This window comes from Tamandua tetradactyla, chromosome 14 (assembly GCF_023851605.1).
Source record: "Tamandua tetradactyla isolate mTamTet1 chromosome 14, mTamTet1.pri, whole genome shotgun sequence".
NCBI lineage: Eukaryota > Metazoa > Chordata > Mammalia > Pilosa > Myrmecophagidae > Tamandua > Tamandua tetradactyla.
This window is the reverse complement of record NC_135340.1, coordinates 49,764,881-49,788,794: the sequence shown is the minus strand read 5'-3', so window position 1 is coordinate 49,788,794 and position 23,914 is coordinate 49,764,881. Positions and strand designations below refer to the sequence as shown.

Sequence of the window (23,914 nt, the reverse complement as noted above, 5' to 3'; positions counted from 1 at the left end):
CAAATTAGTTTGGTAGAATAAAAAGAATACAGGCCAGGTTGTTGGGAGGGTACTAGCTATAATGCAAGGCCCTGGGACAATCTCCTCTAAACAAAACAAAAGGGGCTGAACTAAAGCTCCTTCCAACTTTAAAATTTTGAGGATGGCTGAATGATAGTCTCGGTCAGTCCCTGTCGCTGATTGGAGAACCTTCTGCAGGGCCAGAACAAATCTCGATAGAAGGAAGTATATTAGCAGTAACTGAAATATAAACAGGATCTCCTATACGGATAGACAAATGTGTGTGCACACGCACACGCACACATACACACACATGCACACACACACACACACACACACAGGACCAGTAACTAATCTGTGTTTAGTTACTAATAACTAATCCATCAATAACTAATCAATTTAACTCCCAATGCCTTTTGGTCATAGGGAGTAAAACCGTATCCTATAGCTAATTCTCTGTGGGGAGAATGAAATATTTTATTTTGTTGTTCTGTATCCAGCTCTGTCTGGCACTGTCGACCCCCTCATGATGTGATTCTAGTGAGTCAGTCAGAAACGTGGTCCCAACCGCCCTGTCACACGGGTGGACCCTGAACTTGACGAGCTGATCAGAACCCATCCTGGGATTTGCTGTGGGGCAAAAGAAAATGGTCACAACTTCTCTGGAATTACAAAAAATCTAAGAACTAAGCAAACTAGCAACTGCCATTCATTATGTTTGTGGCCAAATTATGAAACCAACACAGAGAAAAGCCAGCATAAGAGGGAGAGAGGGGGTGATATTGATGATATTGTTTTATTTCCTGGGTTCTAGACAAACCTGAAGCAAAATTCTCTCTTCTGGACTTTCCAGGTATATGTCTGAACAATAAATTGTCCTTTATTTGTGTGTGTAATCTAGTTTGAATTGGATTTCTGCCACTTACAACCAAAACAGTTCCAATGTATCATCAGTTGCCAAGAAAGCAGGTATCAGGAGACACAAGTTATCTAGCCAGAGGGATGCCCAGGAAAAGGCTGCAGGCCCTGAGCAAGCACTACGATTCTAAGCAGACAGGATGGCCATTCGTCAGTGTTCCAGAGAGCAGGTCGTCTTCCAGCTGCATACATGTGTCTGAGTTCTTTTTTCTTGGTCCCAGGGAGAAGCAGGCACAAATACATTCAATAAGGGTAACAATTTGTAGGAAAGTCCTTCACCATGACAATTTTCCAGGAAGGGGAGAACAGTACTTCAATTCCTCACATCCCACCACAATATGAGGTTCCCATTACTCTGAAAACTGAAGTAAGTTTACCTTTCTTCAGACAGGTAAGAATTTAAATAGTTGATGACTTATGAAATCCTCAACCATCTTAGCTTCCTTCAGGCTATATATTCGTATATTTTATTTCTAGTCTCTTATGTTCTACTGCTAACATCTGCATGCAAACACAGTCTTAATAGTCTAAATCTCATTTGCTCCTGCTACCTCTTCTTCTCCTGAAGTCATGAGTCCCTGGTTGTCACATCATAATCACCTCCCCAGGAGAACATTGTTGCTTCAGGTGTGAATACGCAGCAGGAGCAGACGAACTCCTAGAAGTAAAGATCCTAATTTCTTACAGAAAAGGACATCCTTCACTAAGCCTATTTGGCTTTATGGATTAGGACCTCCTGGAGTCTCACACAGTAATACAAGAATGGCAGGAAACCAGGAATGCTGGTGTGTCATAAGGCAAGACCAGACATGGTGGCGAGGAAGGGAGATGGGGATAAAGCAATTGCCTCTCAGGTGTCACTCAAAATAATTGTTAGCTTCTACTAACAGAGTAACATTTACTAGAAAGAATAAAATATCTCCAGAGTCATCCTCATTAAGCCAAACTTAACAAGAATTTTCATCAGACAGTGGCTGTGGAAGTCATTAATGAAAGTCCCTCTGACCCGGAGATATGCCAACCCACAGTCGACGAATGGTTTATCTTCTGTTCTTGGTATAAGCTCTTTCACATCTTCCCTAATGGTACAAATAGTTTTGTCATCTTCTCACTGTCACTATTTTTCTTTCGTCTCTTGAATTTTTATTCAAAACTCCTCCCCCAAGAGATTGAAAGAGACAGGGGAGAGAGAGAGAGAATATGAGAGAATATATAACAAAGCATGGTCCCATTAATCATTTTATAAATATAAACTAAAATATCTCCACGGGCAGATAAAATACTTTTTTCTATTTCATTGATATTAGAAATAGGAAGAACCCTTAGGAGATGCAATAAGGATGATCACAAAACTTACTGGTCAATTTAAAGCTTAAGAAAAGTTCTTCATGTATCTAAGCATAGTAGTGGCAGCAGGTTCTTCACATCTTTTGAGACTTTAAATGCTGATCAAGAAATGTTAATTCTAAATTTAGCGCCCTTAAAAACAAGAATTGGCGTATTTTGAATTTTCACTGAAGGTTCCATGTTTGATTCAACTTTTTTTTTTTTTAACCCTACTGGTATCTCCCCACACAAAGACCTTAAAAGATACATGTCTGCTGAAACAACAAAAGAGTGGTTAGCTTAGAAGTAAGATAGCCAAGATAATAAGCTCAGCTAGCCAACCCAGAGTTGCAGAAAAGTCCTGAGGAGAGAGAGAGAGAGAGCAAGAAAAGTAAAATTTCATCCTTCCTTCAGGAAAAGTAGCTCATGAGGCAGTAGCACTTTCTTTACCCATAAAGGTAGCTACTGATTTTTAGGATAATCTGTACCTTTCTTTCAAAGGCTTAATGAAAGTAGCATGAAAACAGCTTTGGATGTATTCGTTTTCATTGTCAATTTAGCCAAGTGAACACCTTCTAAGTAAGATACCTAAAGACAGACTTTCATTCTCACTGGGAAGGACACAGCAATAAAATGTGCATGGCTGTGAGCCTCTGGAGGGCACAGACTGCTTATAATCATCTTTATAACACAGTTAACTGGTGCAATTCCTGGTGTGTAGAGAAGCCACTCAACAAATATTAGCTGAAAAGAATGAATGATGACTTCTTTAATAAAGGAATTTTAAAAAAAGAATGAATGGAGCCTGAATAAATGAATTAAGGTATCTGAGTTTGCTAGGTTCTGCTGTAAATAAGGCCACACAAACTGAATGCCTTAAAACAACAGAAATCTATTGGCTCAAAGAGGTTAGAAGTCCAAAAATCTGGACTGCCTTCAAAATCTGTAGGAGAAAATTTGTTCTGTGCCTTTCTCCTGGTTTCTGGAGGTGGCTACTGGCAATCCAAGGCCCCCTCTGCCTCAGTCGTCCTAGGTGTTCTCCCCTGGGTCTGTGCATCTGGGTCCAAATCTCCTCTGCTTACAAGGACACCAGTCATACTGGATCAAGGACCCACCCCTCTCCGACATGACCCCATTTTAACTTGGCTAATTCTATCTGTAATTACTCTACTTCCAAATAAGGTCACACTCTGAGGTACTGGGGATTAGAACTTCAACACATCTTTTTTTGGTGGGAAGGGACACAATTCAATCCATAACACAAAGTAATTTGCTAGAAATTACATGTATTCATTTGTTGTAGCTTCTCTCCCTACTAGACTATAACCTCATGCAAGCAGGGCCTTGTGCCTAGTGCCTAAAATAGTACTTGATTCAGTAATTTATTTGTGGAATAAATAAATACACGTATAAAAGACACGTTTCATGTCTTCATAAGACATGAGTCGGAAAAACTAAAGTCATTTATTTAACTTGTGACTTGTCTTAATACAATATATCTATTTTTAGATGTATAAAATGGAAAAATTTACAAGATAGGAGTATACCCAAATCTTAAATGATAAAGATGGTGTTCTTTTTCTCCTTCCTATATTGCCTAGTTAAATCCTGAGCCATAGCAACAGCTTAGTAGATGGTTATGAATCAAGGAAATGTAAGACATCATTAGAGTTAAGAAAAAGTTTATTTATTTTGATTTTTTCCATTCTACTGACAAAGGGTCAGATAAAATATGCAATTTTCTGAACTATTTATAGAGTACAATGGGTTGAAAATTTAGAATGGGATAAAACGTTTTAGAGAAACATCATTCTTAATACAGAAGGGTTCATAAATAAACAGTTAGAATACTTGTCTTTGGAAAGTAGTCCAGATTAGACAAAGAGAAAGAAGTATTTTACTTTGGCTTATAAAAGAATTAAAGTAAAACAAACATGCCTGCAATAAAATTCAAGGTGTATACAAGTAAACAAGAACTAAGATTAGATTGGTGGTCGATCTATATACCAATATCTTGCCACAGTTGGGCTTAAAATGATCATCTATTTAAATTTGCCAGGCATGGTACTTAGATCAACTTAATCATGGTGAAGGGATATATACAAGGTAAAAGAACACAGCCCCAAACAGTATTTCACACAAAACTTTGTTTCTATTTCTTGTCTTAACCTTAAGCATGTATGTATTAACTCAGCATCACATTAATACATTTAAAATTCATAGAATAAATTAGCAACTTCTTTGTATGCTGATGAGGAACCTTTTCAAAATAAGACTGAGGGAGTATGGAATAAGAAAAATGTACCATGACTCATTTATTTTTAAAGATAAGTATCTCTCTGAGCATGTTTCAATAAAATAATTACCTCTGGATCGTAGAGCATAGAGGAATACATGGGGTCCATCAGTTTCAACATTAAGTCTCCCTTCTGAACTTGCATGCACATTTCTGCACTGCCTGGCCAGCCACTGTGAATCGGTCCTAACACACTCAGTTCCCAGAATCAAGTGAGTCAAGGACCTATGGACAAGTTTATGACACACCAAAGCCCTTTGCTTTCCTCCCAGTTCAGGTCTGCTGCTCTTCATGAAGGAAGCAGAAGGAAGTTAGGCAAGGCAAAGAGATGGGTCCAAGGGCAAGACTGGCCATAGGCAGATGGTATAAAGACAGTAACACTAGGCAGCTCTGAAAATAGGGGTACTTAGCTGGCAGCTAAAAAAACAACAACAGCTTTGGTCACTGAGTTCTAACTGAGTGATCAGTGTGATCAGATAATTCATGGTACTATCAGAGTTCCATACTTCAGAAACATATATCATGGTACATCATAGGTTACCCATTCTAAGTGGTTTGTATATTATGCATTCTATTTGGAATAGATTTTTGAAAGATGCTTTCTTCCCAACTTACTCTCATTTGAAAGGCTGCACATGAAAAAGTTTGCTTCAGTTTACATACTGAAATTTCATTGAATAATTTGAGGCCACTTTCTGAATTTATCAAAACTTTCTTTAACTCTAGCTATAGAATATCACCCAGCTTCAAATTATCAACAATTTGGTAACATTTTCACTTTCATTGTTAGTTTCTTAACAAAAACATTGAATGCTAAGATTTAGAACAGACTCCCTCCCAGACTATATTCAACATCCCTCCCCAACTTAACATAAGACCCTAATTTCTCTGCATTTGACTCTGGCTGATCAATTCTTTTGTCAATTTTGGGACAAAAAAAATGTATGCAATCCAATGCTCTTTGATTTTTTTTTTTTAACCCTAAAGAACATTCTATGGAGATTCTTATTTATGTAGATATGACAAATGTGTTTAATAATACAATAATTTGCATAGACCCTTTAAAAATAACCCCATTTAAAAAAGGGAAAAGGAACTTAATTCATTGTAGAGTGTTTTACAGGTTTCCATGATCAATTATTATATATATGTCCTTTGAGGCTTAATTTCTAATGCTTAAGAGACATTGAAATAAGATTCTACATTGGCACACACAAACACATGCACAAATGTGGCATTTAAAAAAATCATACTAAGTCTATGACAACAACCAATGCTTAGCATAAAATAATAAAAGTTTAACATTTTGCTTTCAAGTAGAAGTACTCCCCAATCCCACGCATGAGGCACTGATACCTAACATGATTTTTTTCTAAACGTTCTTTTTAATATATAAAGCATTTTTTAGATAATATTTCCTTTGTTTCTTTCTCTCATAAGGCCTAGATTATGGCTAATATGATACCAAAAATAATACTGCAACAGATATCAAAGCATTTTTTCAGCCACTTTTTCTATGAAATATTAATTGCAAGCTTGTGCATGTGTTATACATGCTGGAAATTAGGAAACTGAGTTCCTCCTCTGTTTAAATCACTAAGAGATAACACATACAGCATCACATCATTCATTTTTCCTTTAGTACATAATAACTAAGACTTAAAAAAATAGATACACATTAAAACAAACATGAGATATAAGACGCCAGAGAAGATGTGAGCAACACTTACCTAAGAAGGATAGATTTTTCTCTAGAAGTAAGTCTCTCAGCAGGACTTCATGCTCATGTCCAATGGCACTGGAAAGTTCCAGTTAAGAAGGGTAATATGGGTAGAATTACACCGTCAGGAAAATGCTAATAGCAGCTCTACACTTTGAGATGAAATGGAGAGTAGAGACAATTATAGCAATCATTTCCAGTTTTAGCCTATATCTCTGAGGGCTGACACACATCTCCTCATTTAAACGATTCAAAGAATTTTTCTATAATGTGTGCATATATTAGTAAACAAAGATTTATAAATTTACCTTCCTTTGAAATGCAGGGAGTCATTTTTTAAACAAACTTTATGCTGTACTAAATATCCATCAATCACCTTTAGCACACATTAATTAAGCACTTAATAAGTGCATGAGGAATACTGTGTTAGTTTGTAAGCTGCCAGAATGCAACATACCAGAATTAGAATGGCTTTTATAAGGGAATTTAATAAGTTACAAGTTTACATTTCTAAGCCTATAAAAATGTTCAAACTAAGGCATCCAGGAAAAAGATGCCTTAATTCAAGGTAGGCTGATAGGTCAGGGACACTTCTGTCAGCTGAGTAGTCACGTGGCTGGCATCTGCTAATCCCTTGCTCCTGGGCTCTGCTGCTTTCAGTCTCTGTTTCTGTGGGGTTCCTCATTTGGCTTCTCCAGGGTTGGCCTTCATCTCTTGGCTTCCCTTGGCCCTCTCCAGGGTCTGGCTTGCTTAACATCTCATGGTGATGTCTGCTGGCTCCAAGCATCTCCAAACATCTGTATCCCTGTTCACTAAGTGTCATATCTCTGTCAGCTCTTTTCTGAAATTTCAGTGAGCTCTGTTGTTTCTGCTCTCTCCAAAATGGTTTCTCTTTTAAAGGATTCCAGTAAACTAATCAAGACCCACCCGGAATGTATGAAGCCACATCTCCATCTAATCAAAGGTCACACCACAATTGAGTGTGCCACATATCTGTGGAAATAACCTAATCAAAAATTTTTGCCCTACAATATTGAATATAGATTAAAAGAAATGGCTGCTCTCATGAGACTGAATTGGGATTAAAACATGGCTTTTCTAGGGTACATAATATTTTCAAACTGGCACAAATACTGACCAGGCTTTGCCCTAAAAGAGACTCCAATCACACAGCGTTCTCTAAGTCATCTCTAATATCTGGTCTGTGAATTCATTCTTGTTACACAGCCAGCCTTTAGCAGCATTTTTACTTCACTTCTAGTGTACTGTTTGCAAGCTTCTGTGACATGGGAGGCCACACAACAGAGTTTGTTGAGAATTACGTGTAATCTAGAGTAAAGACATCTTAGTAAAGGGCTATGGATTTTGGTGTGGGTACAGAGGCTGTTTCATAAGTTTCTTACATGTTACAGATATATATTTGCATATAAATAGATACACAATTATACATACAAAATTATCAGGTGCTTACTAAGTAGCAGGCACTGTGTAAAGTACTTCCTGTATGTTATTTCATTTTCACAATTATCTTTATTTTACAGATGGGGAAGCTGAGGCTTAGAGAAGTTTTAAAAGCCACAAGGTCATATAGTTAATATATGGCAGAGCGGATGACAGCCGAGATATCTACAAAGCTAAGTTTATGACCTCCATATAGCTTCTTGAAAAGCATTAAAATGAATTATGTAATAACTGATTATAGCAAAAGTTATTAAATACCATGTTCCGAGCCTTTGCACTAAATACTCTAAGGTCTCATCTTATTTAAGCCTCACAACCATATGAGTAGATATTATTAGTCCTGTTTTTAGGTTCAGGGAGGCTGAGGGACTTGCTGAAGGTCTCATGGCTAGGAGATGATTAAGTCAGGATGAGCCTGATTTCTGGTCTATTTCAAAAAGGGATGAGATTTCACAAATTCTGAAAAGGAATATTATCCTATTCCTGTACTTTAATTCAATCAGAAATGCTTGATAATAATTATCTAAATAATTACCTTAATTCCCCATTTCACTGATAATGTCAATCTGGTCACATTTACACCTTGGCTTACTGGAGACTCTTTGAGTCTAATCATATACTGCAAGAGTTCAGAGTAAATAAAATGAAGCATACGTATTTGTAAAATATTCCTAGGGTATCATCATGCCCTTTATCAATACAAATAAGTCAATAATGCTTAAATGGTATAATTCAAGAGATGTAGCCGTTCATGTCCAGCACTGAGAGAAGCCCTAAGTCATCGTAACTGCCTTTTTACCTCCTGTGTTTTTTTTCACTCCTTTCCTTCAAGTGCATGCCTCTGATCTTATTCAAATTCTAATTGGGAGAAAAAAAAACGCAAAGGAAACAAAATTTTAAGTCATAAGATTTCACACATTTGTAGTCTATTGGAAACGTTTGATGAATAACTACTCTCATTGGTCTCTCATTACTAGGGGCACCCCACATTTTAGACCTAAATTATTTAATTCTATTCCACATAAATGTGCTCTCACTTTTATTGTTGTAAATTATTTACATCTAAAATGTTGAATCATGAAACTGAGGTTACTGATGGTATAGAAATGAAACCCACAGCATTTTAAGCTTCCTGCATCATTATCTTTCCTTGCTTCTCTTTTTAAGTCTTTGTCTAATAGTGCTGTTTTGGAATCGCACTTTGAAAGCTGAGGTGGCTGGTTTCTTGGAGCTTTTGTATTGGTAAATATGAGCTGTGGAAGGAAAGGTGTTGGTGGACACGGCTATATAGGAAAAAATGTAGTAGAAATCAAAAGAAAAAGTGCAATGACGCTTTATATATTCTTTGCTACTATACTGTTTGTGGTGTCTCATTTTAGAAAATGACCAATTTAGACATTCTACTTATACAAACATGTACATGTAATATTTCCACAATGTAACTAAAAGGTTTGCATCTATATTACTTGTTAAATGTGTGCTTTCTTCTTTACAAAATGATGTAATTTACTGAATTTGCAAACATTACCAAACTATCAGAAATACAATAGCATTTTCACACATAAGGAAAGCCAACAATTTTTATTCAGTGTGAAATAAAGCAATTCACAAAAATCTCATGATCTCATGTTGCAGCCTGTTGATCAATCTAAGAAACATCTATGCAAGTATTATTTACATTATATGAAACTGCTTTTACTTCAACACAAAGATAAAATCAGTTTATCAATAAACTTCCCAGATTGTTTTATTTTGCCTGGTAAAAGCAATCACCAATTTGGTTTTAGAAAGATGTATTTCTTAATTATACTTTACTTGCATATAAACATATATAAAATAAAGCTTAGAAAAACAGTAATTTTACGGCCAATAGGCAACAAGGAACTGCAAAAAGTAGAATCTAGTCAGTGCATATAATTTATAGACATATATCATTAACTTTATCAACTGAAATGGACTACATTAAATTTTACTGGCAATAATACAACCCCCAAAAAGTAAATGGTGGCAAAAATGAAAGGAAAATACTCTAAACAGAATTTATAATACGCTTTAAGCAGAAACACTTAGACTTTGTCCATAATAATACCTATTATTGATGTATGGCAGTGACCATGGGGCAAAACTTGTAAATAACCTCACAAGCCAATTTCTTTGCCAGCAATACGGCAATCTAGTTTCCCGTAAGCATCTCAACTATTACTGAAAAATAGCCTCCTGGCATTTACAAAGCAGTTGACTTCATACTTTAGTTCATGCATATATAATTAGATAGTTATATTCTAAATCAATATGCAATCCTTCAAAAGACATTATGCTTTTAAAACCTTAACTTTAAATTGATTTTTAACTATTTTATGTGCTTTAAAATTAACATGTAATTCAATCCCAGATACTCAGAGATGGTGTTAGCTGTTATATATGATAAACTTTATCATTGTAGCAACATGAGGTTGGTACTTCTACAATTTCTAATGCTGTCATTAATTTTATACTGAAAGCAGAAGTATAGTTTCAGTTTGGTTAACAGAAAGGAGAGCTTATGACAATTCTTTTTTATTTTGTTTTGTTTTTTTTTAAATAAAATTTGAGCTAGTTTAGGGGAACAGACTTGGAGAATAAATATATAAAGTACTATATCTTTGGTACCAAATATTCTTACAACAAGGTTCTGTTAAAAGATTATTTTTCAAAGGTTAACTTTATTTATGAGAGAGAAAATGAGAGACTTTCTTTATAAAAATCTTACTGCCTTTGTGAAACAAGGTGGAATATAAACACAAACATACACATATACATACACACAGTTAACTAGTAAGGGGTTGCAACAAAAGGACCCCTGACAGGTAACCACTGAGTCAGAACCAGTAACAGTACCATCTATGATAACCTAGGAAGAAGAACATGTTTATGTTATTGAGATGTTTGAGACTCATTGGTTTAGCTCTTTATCATCTTCATAAAAATGACCAATTATGAACTATTTAAATAGCTATTTTTAGCCAAGGAGTATCAAAATTCTTACTAAAGCCATGGCACTAGTGTATTTACTGATTAATAATGTACTATTTAATAAGGTAGTTACTGTTCACTGCAATCCTTTTTTAATAAGTAAGCACTAACTAATAATTTCAATGTCTTTAACAAAGAACAACTGGATATCTGTTTTCACAACCTTAAATTCAGTCCAGAAGGGAAAAATTCGCTTGGTTTCTCTAAAGAAGTTTTTTAGGGACCCAATGACAGTTCAAATTTTATTCAGCATTTAAGCAATAAGAATCCACGCCCTTTAAAATGTGATGGTCTCTGGCAGCATTTTAATCACATCATCACCTATAACTCCAGGTTCAAAATTTATTCTAGTGAATTCAACTTAATTTGGTTTGTTTAAAATGGACCTTTATTATATTTAAAAAAATGTTCATCTCAATAAAGTTTCATTTGGGGAAGATAAAAAAAATGCACACTGGAATGGTTAAACGCAATCCAAGTCCATACGTCACCTGCCTAATGACTCTGTACCTTTAAACTCATTGAAAACCAAGCGGTTTAAAATAAGCAAGTCAACGTGCAACTGCTGAACTGACATCTTCCCACTGCCCATCTGATTTTTCCTAAGCTCTAGAAAAGAATGGACTGCAGTAACCCTCCAGTTGATTGAATATAAAATAGAAGAGTATGAAATGTGTTTTGTGAAGCAGAACTTTATGTCAGGTTAAAGCTAGACACATCTCCTCCACTGAGTCTAAGCTCGTCAATTGTGCACCTAAAATTTTATGGCAAAGGATACTGTTTGATGCAGTCCACCAGCGGTCCATAACAGCAGTCGTTCACAATGCACTGCAGACAAATAAGAGAAAGGGTATGGGACAGGGCAACTAAAAAACTATTACACAGTTAAACTGTATCCTAAAAGCAGTAATTATTTTTCTTCAAAAATGGGGGGGGGGGGAATGGGGAAGGCTATCAAAAGGCTGTTCAGATTTAATCACAGAAAACAAAAATTGCATGCTTTTTATTCACTATAAAAGCAAGCTATTAAAAAGTGAAATGCTCTTCTCGCAAATATTGCATTGCCATTTATGGTGCACCCTGACCTCAGTGATAGTTTATGATGACAGTAATTAAATGAGGTTTAAAATCCTTTACTCTGCTAGGCAGATAACAGCATTGTCACTGAAAATAGACAGCTGTGATTAATACCTGATAGACCTGATTTGCTAGAACTCCATCTGGAATCTGAGAAGGGTCCCGTAGCATACTGTTTATAACAGACTTAGAGGCTGTAGAAGAAAAGAGATGAACTGTTAGCAGACAGTCAGCACACTTTTAGTGCAACATGAGAAGTGACATATACCTATATACACACAAACCATGGAAATGAAAACATTACAGATACTAATCATTTTCCCTTTTTTTTTTCCTAAGGGAAGATTTTAATTAGATCATTTTGCCAAGTTAATAACCCACATTGCCAGATTTGATGATGACCTAATTCTTCCAAGGTAAATTAACAAGTACAGACCTAAAGCATATGTCTCTTTGCAGAAAAATTAGCTTTGGAAAACCCCACTTGGAAAAAGCAATAACAACAACAAAGACATTCAGAGAAGAAAATATTTACCTCTCGCAGGTAGGTATTTTATAACCAAGCACATATATATGGAAAGCCTAGTGAAGGCAGGTCAGACTTAAAGACTTCAGTGATGTCACTAAGAATAACTTTCAGCCAAGAAGGAATCTGTCATCTACACCTTTCCAAAACAATTCTTTTCATTGTCATAAAACGTTATGCCCATTTCAGAGGTGAGGAAAGTAGGAAAAACTGATTGATAACTGAGGAAATTTTAAATAAGAAAAAATGATTTTTTCTCTCAACACATGACTCACCACATGCACTTGCAAATCAAGCTGACCTTACCCCAGGGTATGGGGCACTAAGGGAGGCATCTAATGAAACTTGCTGTTATCAGATAACATCCTTTCAAAAGCAAGGGTGGGAAATCCTGTCCTGGCTGTTTACTTTGGGCAGGTGGCAGCCAATGTGACCAGAATGCATCTTAATGCACGGGAGGAAAGCAAGTCTCTAGAGTGGTCTAGGCAAAGTATGCCCTGAAGCTAAATCTAGGGTTGCCTAGGAATCAATTCTTTCAGGTCATCCAGTGGAATCACATATTCAGCAAAATGGCTTTAGGTCTGGTCTATACAGCACAAACTGAAACACATATTGGATGATTATCTAGTTAAGAGAATGGATATAAACCAAAGAGCCACGTTATTCAGGGTCTGAGATGATGTTTGGACTATTTTTTTTTAGATTATGATGTTTTTTTATCAAGTTCAATACCATAGGAACACTGACAGATATGATAAATGTTAGTAAGTACTGTGGAAACAAATAAGGAAAATTACATCTCACTCACTTAAGCATAGCACTGAGCCCACAAAGAAAAAACAGACTAAAATTATTTTAATTATTTCCTATTCTCAGTTGTATAACTATGTGCGTACAGCAATTTTTATGTACTTTACAGCCATTTGTGAACATGTGTTTGTACTGCAACTGAAGAAGCTAGATGGAATTGTGAAAAGAGAATCACCTGAGGAATTCTAGCCAGCTCAATCTCTACAATTAATGCTGCAACCTGGCCAAGTGACATAGCCTCTCAATGTCTTCATCCGTAGAGAGTGATGCTGTCTAATCTGAATACCTTAAAGGATTCTTGTGAGTCTCTAGACAAAATAGCTACAATGAATTTTGTTAAAGTTTAAGCAATAGTAAGAACTAAATCAAGGTTCAGGCATTTGCTTCTTATAAACATAAATTGGGTCCAATTATTTTTGAAAAAAATACCATGGATAAGCACAACAAACACTGGGAATATAAAGTATGAAGCTGTCTTACTGTAAAGGGATAGATGTTGCTTCTGTGATGTAAATAGAAAATAATGTGGCTGCTGAACTCAATTAGTTTTCCCAACTTAATTGTAAGCCCTGGCCAGTTGAAAGAGTCCAAAAGCAGTCCTGGATGTTTCTGGTTACCTTCTCTGAGGGCACTTTCCCTCATCTGCCACTCAGCCACCAGATGGTAATTGCACACGTTCTTTTATGTTACCAGTGATGCCACAAGTGTGTCAAGGAAACTACAGTGCTTTCTCCATACATACCTGGCCACTGTGAATGCTTTTCACAACTAACTCTCATATCCACGTGAGGAAAGGATTATTAATATATAAATAGCCAGACAGCAGGGGCCAAAAATGCTATTCTTAATCAAAGTTACTGACCTCATATCAAGCTATACAGAAACTCATTGCTAAAATCATAAAACAAAGGCTCTTTCTGAAAAAGAAGAGCAATACTCTTGGACAAAAGAAGAAAAAGTCATCTATTTTATGAGGGAAAAGCAAATATTAAAGAAAAAAGAAACCCGTGATGACACACTTTTCCTCACAATGTAACTTTCAGAATAGTGTCCTTATCAATATTAGGAATTCTAGCCAGTAAATTTTTAAAATATAGCTTGAACATATTGAATAGAACACTATTCAAATTAAAGGAAGCTCATGTGATGAAGTCTGCCATTTTAAATTGAACAGTAAAAACCATATATTGAGTCTGCATTCATTTTAAACTCAATGAAATGTCTTTTCAGACAACCTACCACTTTTTGGAGATGAAGAGAAGGAACTAACAAACAGAATGCTGAGCCTCTGCTGCAGACCCAGGACGTACCTGCCCTTCACCCATGGATCGGACCTGTCAGGCTTTAGGAAAGTATACCTGTGTCTCCAATCAAGCCAGAGAGAGCAAATCTACTTTTTCACACAAATTCTGAAGCTCAGGAACTGACAATAACATTACCCAGGTAAGCAAAGGTGAAGCAACAGCCTTGGGATGACTGGGGATAAGAGGTCTCAAGGAAGACTGAGCCTTTCACAGTTCAGTAACTAACTGGTCAGTTTGAATTCTGCATTTCTGACCATAAAGGCAGGAGCTGCCTGAACCTTTGTTAGAGGCATTCATTCTGTTGCCCTCACAGTTGACCCTGGCGTTGCTTCGGCAGCTGGGATTTCACATTTCTACCAAATAAGTACAAAGCAAGAGCACATAAGTCACTTGGAGCTAGATACACAGAAAGCTAAAAAGATGGGCAATATACAATGCCTAGATTAAGGAATAATGCTTAAGCAAAAATTATAGTCTTTTAAAAAAAATTGTAACATGAAGTCAGAAGCCTAACATAATGAATATCCATGCACCCATCACTGATTTAACAAATGCTAACATTTAGCTACCATTTTAAAAAAAAATAGAGGATAGAGGTAACCATTATCTTCAAGTTGAGATCTCTCAATCTCAAGGTCTTGCTGTTGTGTATGCAACTATAAGCAATACTCACATTATTTTGTATTTTAAAGCTTGCAAAATTGTCTATTATATATAACCTTTTGCATCAACTTTTTTGAATCAAAATTTATTTTTCTAATTGTATCCATACTGAAATATGTAGATCTGGTTAATGAAATTGCTATGTAGCATTATTTTTCATGAATATATTACGTGATTCATCCTTTCTCTTGGATGTGACATTTAGGTAGCGTCCCCTGTTTCGCTCTTCCTATTGCAATCAACATCTGTATGCATGTCCTCCTGGGCTCCCACTCAAGAGTTTTTCTAAGGCGGATCTTTAGAAGTGCAATTTCAAGTCGTAGGTGATATGCATCTTCAACTTTAATAGCTATTCCCAAATAGTTCTCCAAATTAAATAGTTTAAATTTCAACTAAAAGCACGAGAGCTAACATTTTTCCACACCCATGGTATTTTATTTGCAACTGTTATCAATTTAATGGCTATGAAATGGTGTTTTACTATGGAATTAATATGCACTTCTCTGATTACATTTTCCCTAATAATAGGAATATTTTCATGGTTATCTGCCATTCAAGTTTCCTCTTCCACGAACTGGCTGCTTGTATCTTTTGCTCAGTGATGGCCAAGGTGAGTGGCATGGGTTGGGGGTCATTGTGGTTTGTTCCTTTAAATACTAATACTGTCAGTTATCTGCATAGCAAATAGGTTATTCCTGGCTGTTGATTCACCTTTATATTTGTTTAAATAAATGGTGATATGTTGGGTATATAAAATTTTAATTTTATTGTACTCAAATTTATCAGTCTTTTATGAGTGCCTTATGGAGGAAGGGTTGTCAAAGTTTTTTTTTTATCTTCTCTGACTCAAGTTCCTTATTTGCTCACATTTTTTCCTAAAAATTTTGCTTTTCATATTTAAAAACTTTAATCTACCTGGAATTTTCTTTTGTGTATATAGTTGTGAGGTAGGGATCTATTTTTACCATTTTTAAATATGGATAATTAATTAATTGCCCAAGCACCACCTATCAAGTAGTCCATTATTCCCCATTTGTCCTCTGCCCATATACATGGATGGGGTCTGTTTCTGGAGTTGGACCTATTCCACTGGTTTGTCTATCCCTGTATCTATGATGTATGTAGAATAAATGCCTATCCTTCTTTAATTATCTTGATAATTCTCGGCCCTTTAGTCCTCCCTTTTTGTTTTAAGATCAGCTTGTGTTCCATGAAAAATATTGCAGCGATTTTCATTAAACTTAATCAAATTTGAAGACTAATTTGAGGAGAATATTTGTATGATATTGAACAGGGTATATTTTTCAGTTTAGTCATGCTTTCTTTTATAGCCTTTAATCAAGTTTATACTCTTCTTCTTTAGAAGAAGTTTTACACTAAATTTATTAGATTATTCCAAGTTACCTTGTGATTTTTGTTGTTATTGTGGACCTATTTTAGGCCATTTTTCCAGTTGGCTGTTGTTAACACAATTTCTTTTTTTTTTTGCATGGGCAGGCACCGGAAATCAAACCCAGGTCTCGGGCTTGGCAGGCGAGAGGTCTGCCTGCTGAGCCACCATGGCCCGCCCAACACCATTAATTCTTATATGGTGATCACTGTGATAGGTTGACTAACTTACCCTAAACAAAAGACATGTTCTTAATTTTAATTTGTATTTCTGTGGGTGTGAAATTTACAGTTAAACTTCTGCAGTTAAATTTACTTTAGCTGGTCCCATACTTGTGTAAACTCTGTTTTTATTTACCAGTCTTGCCAGAGGTTGTTTTACTTTATCAATATTTACAATATTACAATATTTACTTTTATAATATTTACCATTCATAACAGCATCCTCTGAAGAAGGTTATCAGTTAGGGCATGTACTCACTTCTGAATATGGTCGTCTAACATTCTGTTTAAGTGTGCCAAAGTAAATCAGGTAGGCCTTAATTTCTATTACTGGACGCCTTATAAAGAGAGGTAATTTGTATGCAGCAGAGAAGACGAAGGCGGGCAAGCCAGAATTTAGAGAACCCCCCAGGAGGAGACCAAGGACGCTGACACACGATGGAGTCAGAGATGCAAGTCGAGGAATCCCCAAGGACTGCAGCGAGCCACCAGCAGATTGCTACAGAATCTGAGAGGAAGCACAGCCTTGCGATGCCTTGACTTGAGACTTCTGTCCTCTGAAACTGTAAGCCAACAAACTCCTGTTCTAACCCGTTATGTGGGATTTATCATAGCAGACCTGACAAACTAAGACAACCACATATCCAGCAAATTTAATAAACTCCTGTACGGTACTAGAAATTTTGGAGTTTGTCTGCAAATAAATTTTTTTCTGGCCTATTGTTTTGGCTGAGGCCCCCAGGAAAGCACAGTCTAGAAAGCTGTAGTGGGAATTCTTATGCTGTTCCTAGCTTTGAAAGGATGCTTCTAAATTTTTCCCAATGTGATGCTTGCCCTAGATTTTTATTGGATATCGTATATGAAATTAATGACACTCCTTTCCATTCCCAGTTTTCTAAACTTTTATCAATAATGGGTGCTGAAGTTTATCTAACAACATTATTTGTCTCTATTGAAAAGACAAGATAGTTATTCTCCTATGATGTGTTAGTGTGTTCTCCCTTAAAGATTTTCTAATATTAAACAATCCCTACAACCCTATTTGGTTATATCCATTGCTAGATTGCTTGTTAACACTTCAGTTAGGCTTTAACATAGGTGTCATAAGAAAAACTTGCATATAATTTTCATTTTTCCTCCTCTCCTTGTACAAATTTGGTATCAAGATTTTTCTCACCTTTCCTCACTTTAAATCTCTGTGCAAGTTTTATAAGATATGGACAGTCTATTTTTTACAGGTGTGATAACCTTGCTTACAGTAAAATTATCTGGATTAGTGCTTTTGTATCTGTCAAACCAAATTTTTGATGGATTTAATCTCTGGTTTTCTATTTCTTATTAAATAAATTTGATGATTTATATTTTTCAAGAAAATTGGCTATTCACTATTTTTTAATTCATTTGCATAGAATATTTTAACAAGTTATAATAAAAAAAAATCACTTCTGGAACTGCAGTTAAATTTACTTTTGCTAGTCCCATACTTGTGTAAACTCTGTTTTTATTTACCAGCCTTGCCAGAGGTTGTTTCACTTTATCAGTATTTACAAGAAACCAAATTTTGGTTTTGCTGATCCTGTCTACTGTACCATTTCATTCCTAGTTCATGTAATTTATCCTTTTGTCAACATTATTTTCTTCTTTCTATTTTCTTTGAGTTTGCTCAATTAGTCTTCTAACTTACTATTTTTATAAAATGCACTTTCAATCTCTAATTTAATATATGTGCTTTGTTGAGGCTGTAATTTTTCCTCTAAATTCTGTTTTAGCTACATCCCCCAGTTTTGTCACTTTTTAATAAATATCTGTAGTTTCCATTTGTTTCCACCCATCTCTTGGAGGGCTTGAGTCAGGGTAGCTCGAAGACCAGAGAACATGCCAGGCAGAGTTAGACATGAATTTTAATTTGGATTTACATGAGGATCTTCCATGGTGGTGGTTGGCCATAGAAAATGAAGGTTAGTGGTCTGCAAAGGGGGCAGGGAGGCTTCATAAGGCTTTAGGATAGGTTGTGACAAAGCTTCAGCAGGGTTTCTTGACATAGGGGACTGTTATCAACAGTGGTCAATGGAGGGGCGTTTCAATGCTTTGTTTATGATATCATATATACATTCTTATAAACATACACACACACACACACAGGTCTGATGACCTTTAATGTCTGTCCCAGTCATGTAGGCAGCTACGTGAAATGACCTGCTCTCAATACAGAGGGGAATCTCAGGCCCTGGATCCCCACATCATTATGATTTCACCTTTGATCTATAAGTTATTTAAAAGGCTAGTTAGCATTTTGCTCGTTCTAATTTGATTGTATTGTGGTAAAAGAATAGAAGGTTAATTATTTGGTGTTTGTTTGACTTCCTCTGCTTACCAGATGTAATTATTTTTGTAAGTTATCTCTATGTCTTGAAAAACGTGCAGTTCCTTTTTTGGGGGAATAGAATTCAAAATATTTCTAGTAGATCTGCTTCTATTTTTTATTAGTCTTCTCAAAATATTTTTTAACTGAACCTATATCTAATTTTCATTAGTATCTCCTTTGTCATGGTGAGTGATTATAAGGAATTCAGAATGCACTTATCCAATCAGAAACCAGTTTTCCCGCACACACAGGAACCACTCCTTCCTGACACACACACACACATACTAGCCTATAACTTTTGTTCAACCACCTTGTTTTTAAACACAATTTCTCAGTTCGTCTCTTTCCTTTTCTTAAAATACTCACATTTAATTAGATTCATCAATATGTTTCCAATTCCCTTGTTCAGCACTGCTTCTGAAATCTCACTCTCTGCTTTTGGGTTCAATACTCTTTCTGATGGACCCCACTTATTAGTTCCTTCAGCTGGGGTCAGTGAGTAGTAAAATCTCTTAATTTTGTTTTGTCTGAAAATTACTTAGTTTCTACTTCCGAATGATAATATAGCTGGGTATAGAATTATAGGTTAAAGATTATTTTACTTTGCACTCTGAATAAATAATTCCACTGTTCCTTAGGATCTCCTATTAATGATGAGAACTCTACTGTTAGTCTAATAATTCCTATTGGTGATTGGGTTCCAAAAGTGACCATCTAAGAGAATTAAGCAAAGCTTATCGCCTTTTATGACCTAGTCTTGGAAGCCACATAATAAGACCACAATTTTTATTTACATCTTGCCTTCTAAAAGAATGGTGAACTTGCAAGCTCTGTAGTGCAATACTTTCAGAGAGGCAGTATGGAACAGTAGTTAGAAGCACAGAGTCTAGAATCAGACAGACTCGATTTAAGCCTGGCTCTACCATGTACTAGCTAGACAAGTTAACTAGAAAAGTTAATTAATCTCATGAGCCTTAGTTTCTTCATCTATAGAAGAGCATAGCATTGATGTCTAACTTGCAGGGCTGCTGTGAAGATGAAAGAAGTAACACATGCAAAACACTGAAGATGCTGTTTAAAATATGGGCTCTTCCTGTTGTCATACTGCTGATTAGGCTGGTGTTAGATCAGTATGGCCTGTCTTTTGCCTCTCAAGAAGGCATTATCAATACGCAGAATATTATTTTCTATTGTTGAGAAGGTAAAAAAAAAAAACTTCATGAGGTGTGCATGAAGTCAAAGGCCTACTTTTATCAAGTATATAATGCTATAGCTTTGGAGAGGCAACCAGAAGCAAATTTGCTCAAAAGGCAGTTCAACAGTGCAAGATTCTTCTGATTCACCTTTCTTATACTCACTCTGCTCCTATCCTGCTTCTGTGGCATGCAGCACACAATTCATTATCAAAACTGTTCTCTGCAAAGAATTTGGTAGAAGTCCTTTACAGCTTCCACATAATATGCTAATGTGCTACCTACCACTCCAGAAGTATTTGCATTTTATGTCTTATCTCTAACAATATAATAGAAGGAATTTCCCCCCAGATTAAGGCATTTCAAGCATCAGCAATCAAGTAAAGGAAAAATTCAACTATAGGAGACTTTCCCAAGAATCACTGACATCGTACTCATTTGTATAACTCTTCCCTTTCCCCACCTAGATCAGTGGCCAACTACTGCTGGAGGGAACTAGAAAGAATAAGCAAGTAAACTCTTAAGCCTGAGCAAGAACAACATGGACATCTGCTTGTTTCTGAAGTCCTGTCCATTGCAGGGTGCTCTTTGATCAGTTGCACTTGAACTAAAACAAATACAAGACTAGATATAGGTGGGACGCCTAATCCAAGATCAGAAGGAAGTTAAATATGCTAGGCGAAACAGCATGGGGCTGGAAGTATATTGGACAGCAGCATTAAGGAGAGAGGAAAAGATGAGGTGAGAGAAGGATACAGATAGGGATAAGGATAAGATGAGCCCTTGGGAGGCAAGCTCATGTGCAGTCAGAGATGTGGTGTCAGATACCAGTTCTCCCGCCACTGAAGAAAAAACAGTCCCTGCCAATAAAGAGTTGGACGAGGAAGGGAGCTGCTTTTGGTAATCCCCTTAAGTTCACCAGGCATTTTGCCTCTCCGTTAGGTTGCTACCAGGTAGAATGTAATCTTCTTTCTTCAAATTCTGGTTTATGGGCTTTGGATATCAAGGTCATGAAGGTCCCAAGCTACAGCTACACTAGGGTTGGCCCTTTAAGTGTCCTTTCCTGGACAACTCCAAATTTGCCAATGGCCTATAGGAGCCTACTTGCTCTTGCAATGAGAACTATTCCTCAAGAATTCCAGGTAGCCCACCAGTACTCCCACTGCACAGGAGTGATCTTTAAAGCAGTTTTATCCCATTGGACAATGTGAGGAAGTAATATCTTTTAGCATTAGGGAAACCTGTAAGGGCAAATTAAATTCTGTTACTTAGTATGTAGTCTTAAAAGAAATAACTGGGCGGGCCGCGGTGGCTCAGCGGGCAAAGTGCTTGCCTGCTATGCCGGAGGACCTCGGTTCGATTCCCGGCCCCACCCCATGTAACAAAAACGGAGAAACAGAATACAATAAAACAAGAAAATGTTTAAAAAATGTTTCCCTTTCTTCCTTCCTTCCTTCCTTCTATCCTTCCTTCCTTCTCTCTGTCTTTCCTTTAAAAAAAAAAAAAAAAAAAAAAAAAAAAAAAAAAGAAATAACTACATGAACTTGAATTATCAAGTACAAAAGTATTAAGTAAGGACAAGAGGAAGATGTTTCCAAAGTATGAACACCCATAATGATCAGAGCTCTAGGTCTTAGGCAACTTGCAGTTCTATAGCCACTACATACCATCTACCCTTATTTAACAAACATATATTCAACAAATATTTAGTAAATACCAGGAATATACTTAGTTTCCCTCCCCCACTCAATCCCTCCCCTCCAAATATGGAATGTTTGTTTTCATTCTTTCCCCTGGCCCCAACTTTAAAACCCAATTCAATTCTTACCTCCTCCATTAAAGCTTTCCTTATTTTCCCAACCTACTTGCTTTCCTCACTCTATGCATTCATACTGTCTACCAATCATTTGATACTTGATTAAATATTACTTTGTCATCCATTCATAGGAGATGAGCAGCATGCTCAGATTTAAAACCATGTCACATTAAAGAAAAACTGAAAGAAAAAGGAATACTTAGAATATTGCAGAAGAAAAAGTGTCATCTCTGCTCAATGTTGTCTTTAAATATCTGGGGCTCTAACATAGAAGAATAAATAAGCTTATCCTATGGTGACTCCAAGAACATAAGAAATAACCCTTACTAATCTATCACTGGTTCTGAAGGTCTTGGTTTTCAAGCTCAGCTTTATGAGGCCCTATATTTGGTCTACATCAATATTTCTTAAACTTTTTTTTTCATTATCACCCCCTCTAAGAAGACTTAGACTTTTTTTTTTTCCTTAATTGCTCTGCCTCCCCCATGAAATCTTTTTTTTTTTTTTTCTGGATTGCAAAGGTCTTTATTTACCACTTCGTTCTAATTTTTTTTTAACTTATTCCCATGAAATCTTAATGTCACACATATACTGTAAATCTTTTTATGTGATATTGCTCCCTTTGAGAATGTGGTTCACATGTAAGCGTAAGAAACTGTTTATATCAGGATATTTGGCAAACTGCTTAAAAGCAGAAATAGCTCTCTGATAGCACCTCACAGCTGCTCTGCACAAAGTAGACACTCAATAAACTACTGAATAAATTAATGACCAAATGAAAATAAAAACTACTAAAAATCCAAGCCCTGTATTTATAGCAAAATGGATTTGACTTAATTTGGGCTTTTCTCATTGTGGATATATAGGTTTTTTCCTTTTTTTAATTGCTCTCAAGGAGTTCAGACTAGAGTCTATGGAATACAATAGGCCTTCAGAAAATGTTGAAAACATGTAATGCAGTGTTTCCCAGGGAGACTGCCTGACACTGGCATGGGCATGTTAAGTGACTTTATTTGCATGATATACAACTTTTTTCTACATCAGCTATGTATTATTTTTATAAGTACTTTCTATTATGGCAAGAGATTCTAGTTTACATCATTTAAAGTAGAGTTACAAATTTCCCTTTAAAAGTATGATTCAAAAAATGACTTAATTAAATGACAAATATTAAGCAAGTATAGGATAGTATTAGTGGATACAGTGTTACGTGGATATGGCAAAAATTATAAAGGTTATAAACACATATCTAAAGTTTCAGAAATACTGCTTTAATATTTATACTAGGTCAGTTCAGCATTCAGGAATGTGGGGTTACTAAGTCTTTTTTGTAACAAGTTTCCAGCTCTAAAAAGGAAAGGAAGTAGCTCACATTTACTAAGGACTTACCATGTGTCAGGCACGTTCTGAACTCTTCACATGTACTAACTCGTTAAATTCTCTGAATCTACCTATGAGATGGTTATCTCATTTTACAAAAGAAACAACGAAGGCATGGAGAATTTAAATAATTTGCCCATAGTTCCACTCCTAGTAGGTGATGCCACGACTTCAACTTAGCCAGATGAACGCATAACTACCGAGCTCTTCTTCTCTAGCACTACCCCACTGTACTCCAAGGGGAACTGAAATGTTCTAGATTGAAGCATCACGTTGGACAACATTTTTTAATGAATCACAAGTAAAGAGAAGAATCCACCTCAAGTTCAGGGGAGAGAGTTAATGGCAGCAAAGATCTATCAAAATTTGCTGGGGTGGCTAGAAAACAACACTCACGGACAAGATCGCTAGTGTCTTATATTCTATAAAAAGAAAA

General features: G+C 36.1%; 1 protein-coding gene across 11 annotated transcripts in view; it reads right to left on the bottom strand.

Moving 5' to 3' along the window:
• Window positions 1-23,914, bottom strand: part of CDIN1 (CDAN1 interacting nuclease 1) — a 225,809-nt gene that overhangs the window by 115,462 nt on the left and 86,433 nt on the right. For 7 of the 11 annotated variants that reach the window (XM_077127393.1, XM_077127392.1, XM_077127395.1 and 4 more), the window contains 3 exons: window positions 11,925-12,004; window positions 11,512-11,561; window positions 6,271-6,338 (listed from right to left, as the gene is read on the bottom strand). The exons of 1 other annotated variant lie outside the window; for it this stretch is intronic. In XM_077127393.1, the coding sequence (XP_076983508.1) occupies window positions 6,271-6,338; window positions 11,512-11,561; window positions 11,925-12,004 (198 nt within the window). Of the gene's footprint in view, window positions 1-6,270; window positions 8,975-11,511; window positions 11,562-11,924; window positions 12,005-23,914 lie in introns of those variants that run through there. 3 more of the 11 variants (XR_013162335.1, XR_013162336.1, XM_077127396.1) reach the window with 3 other exon arrangements.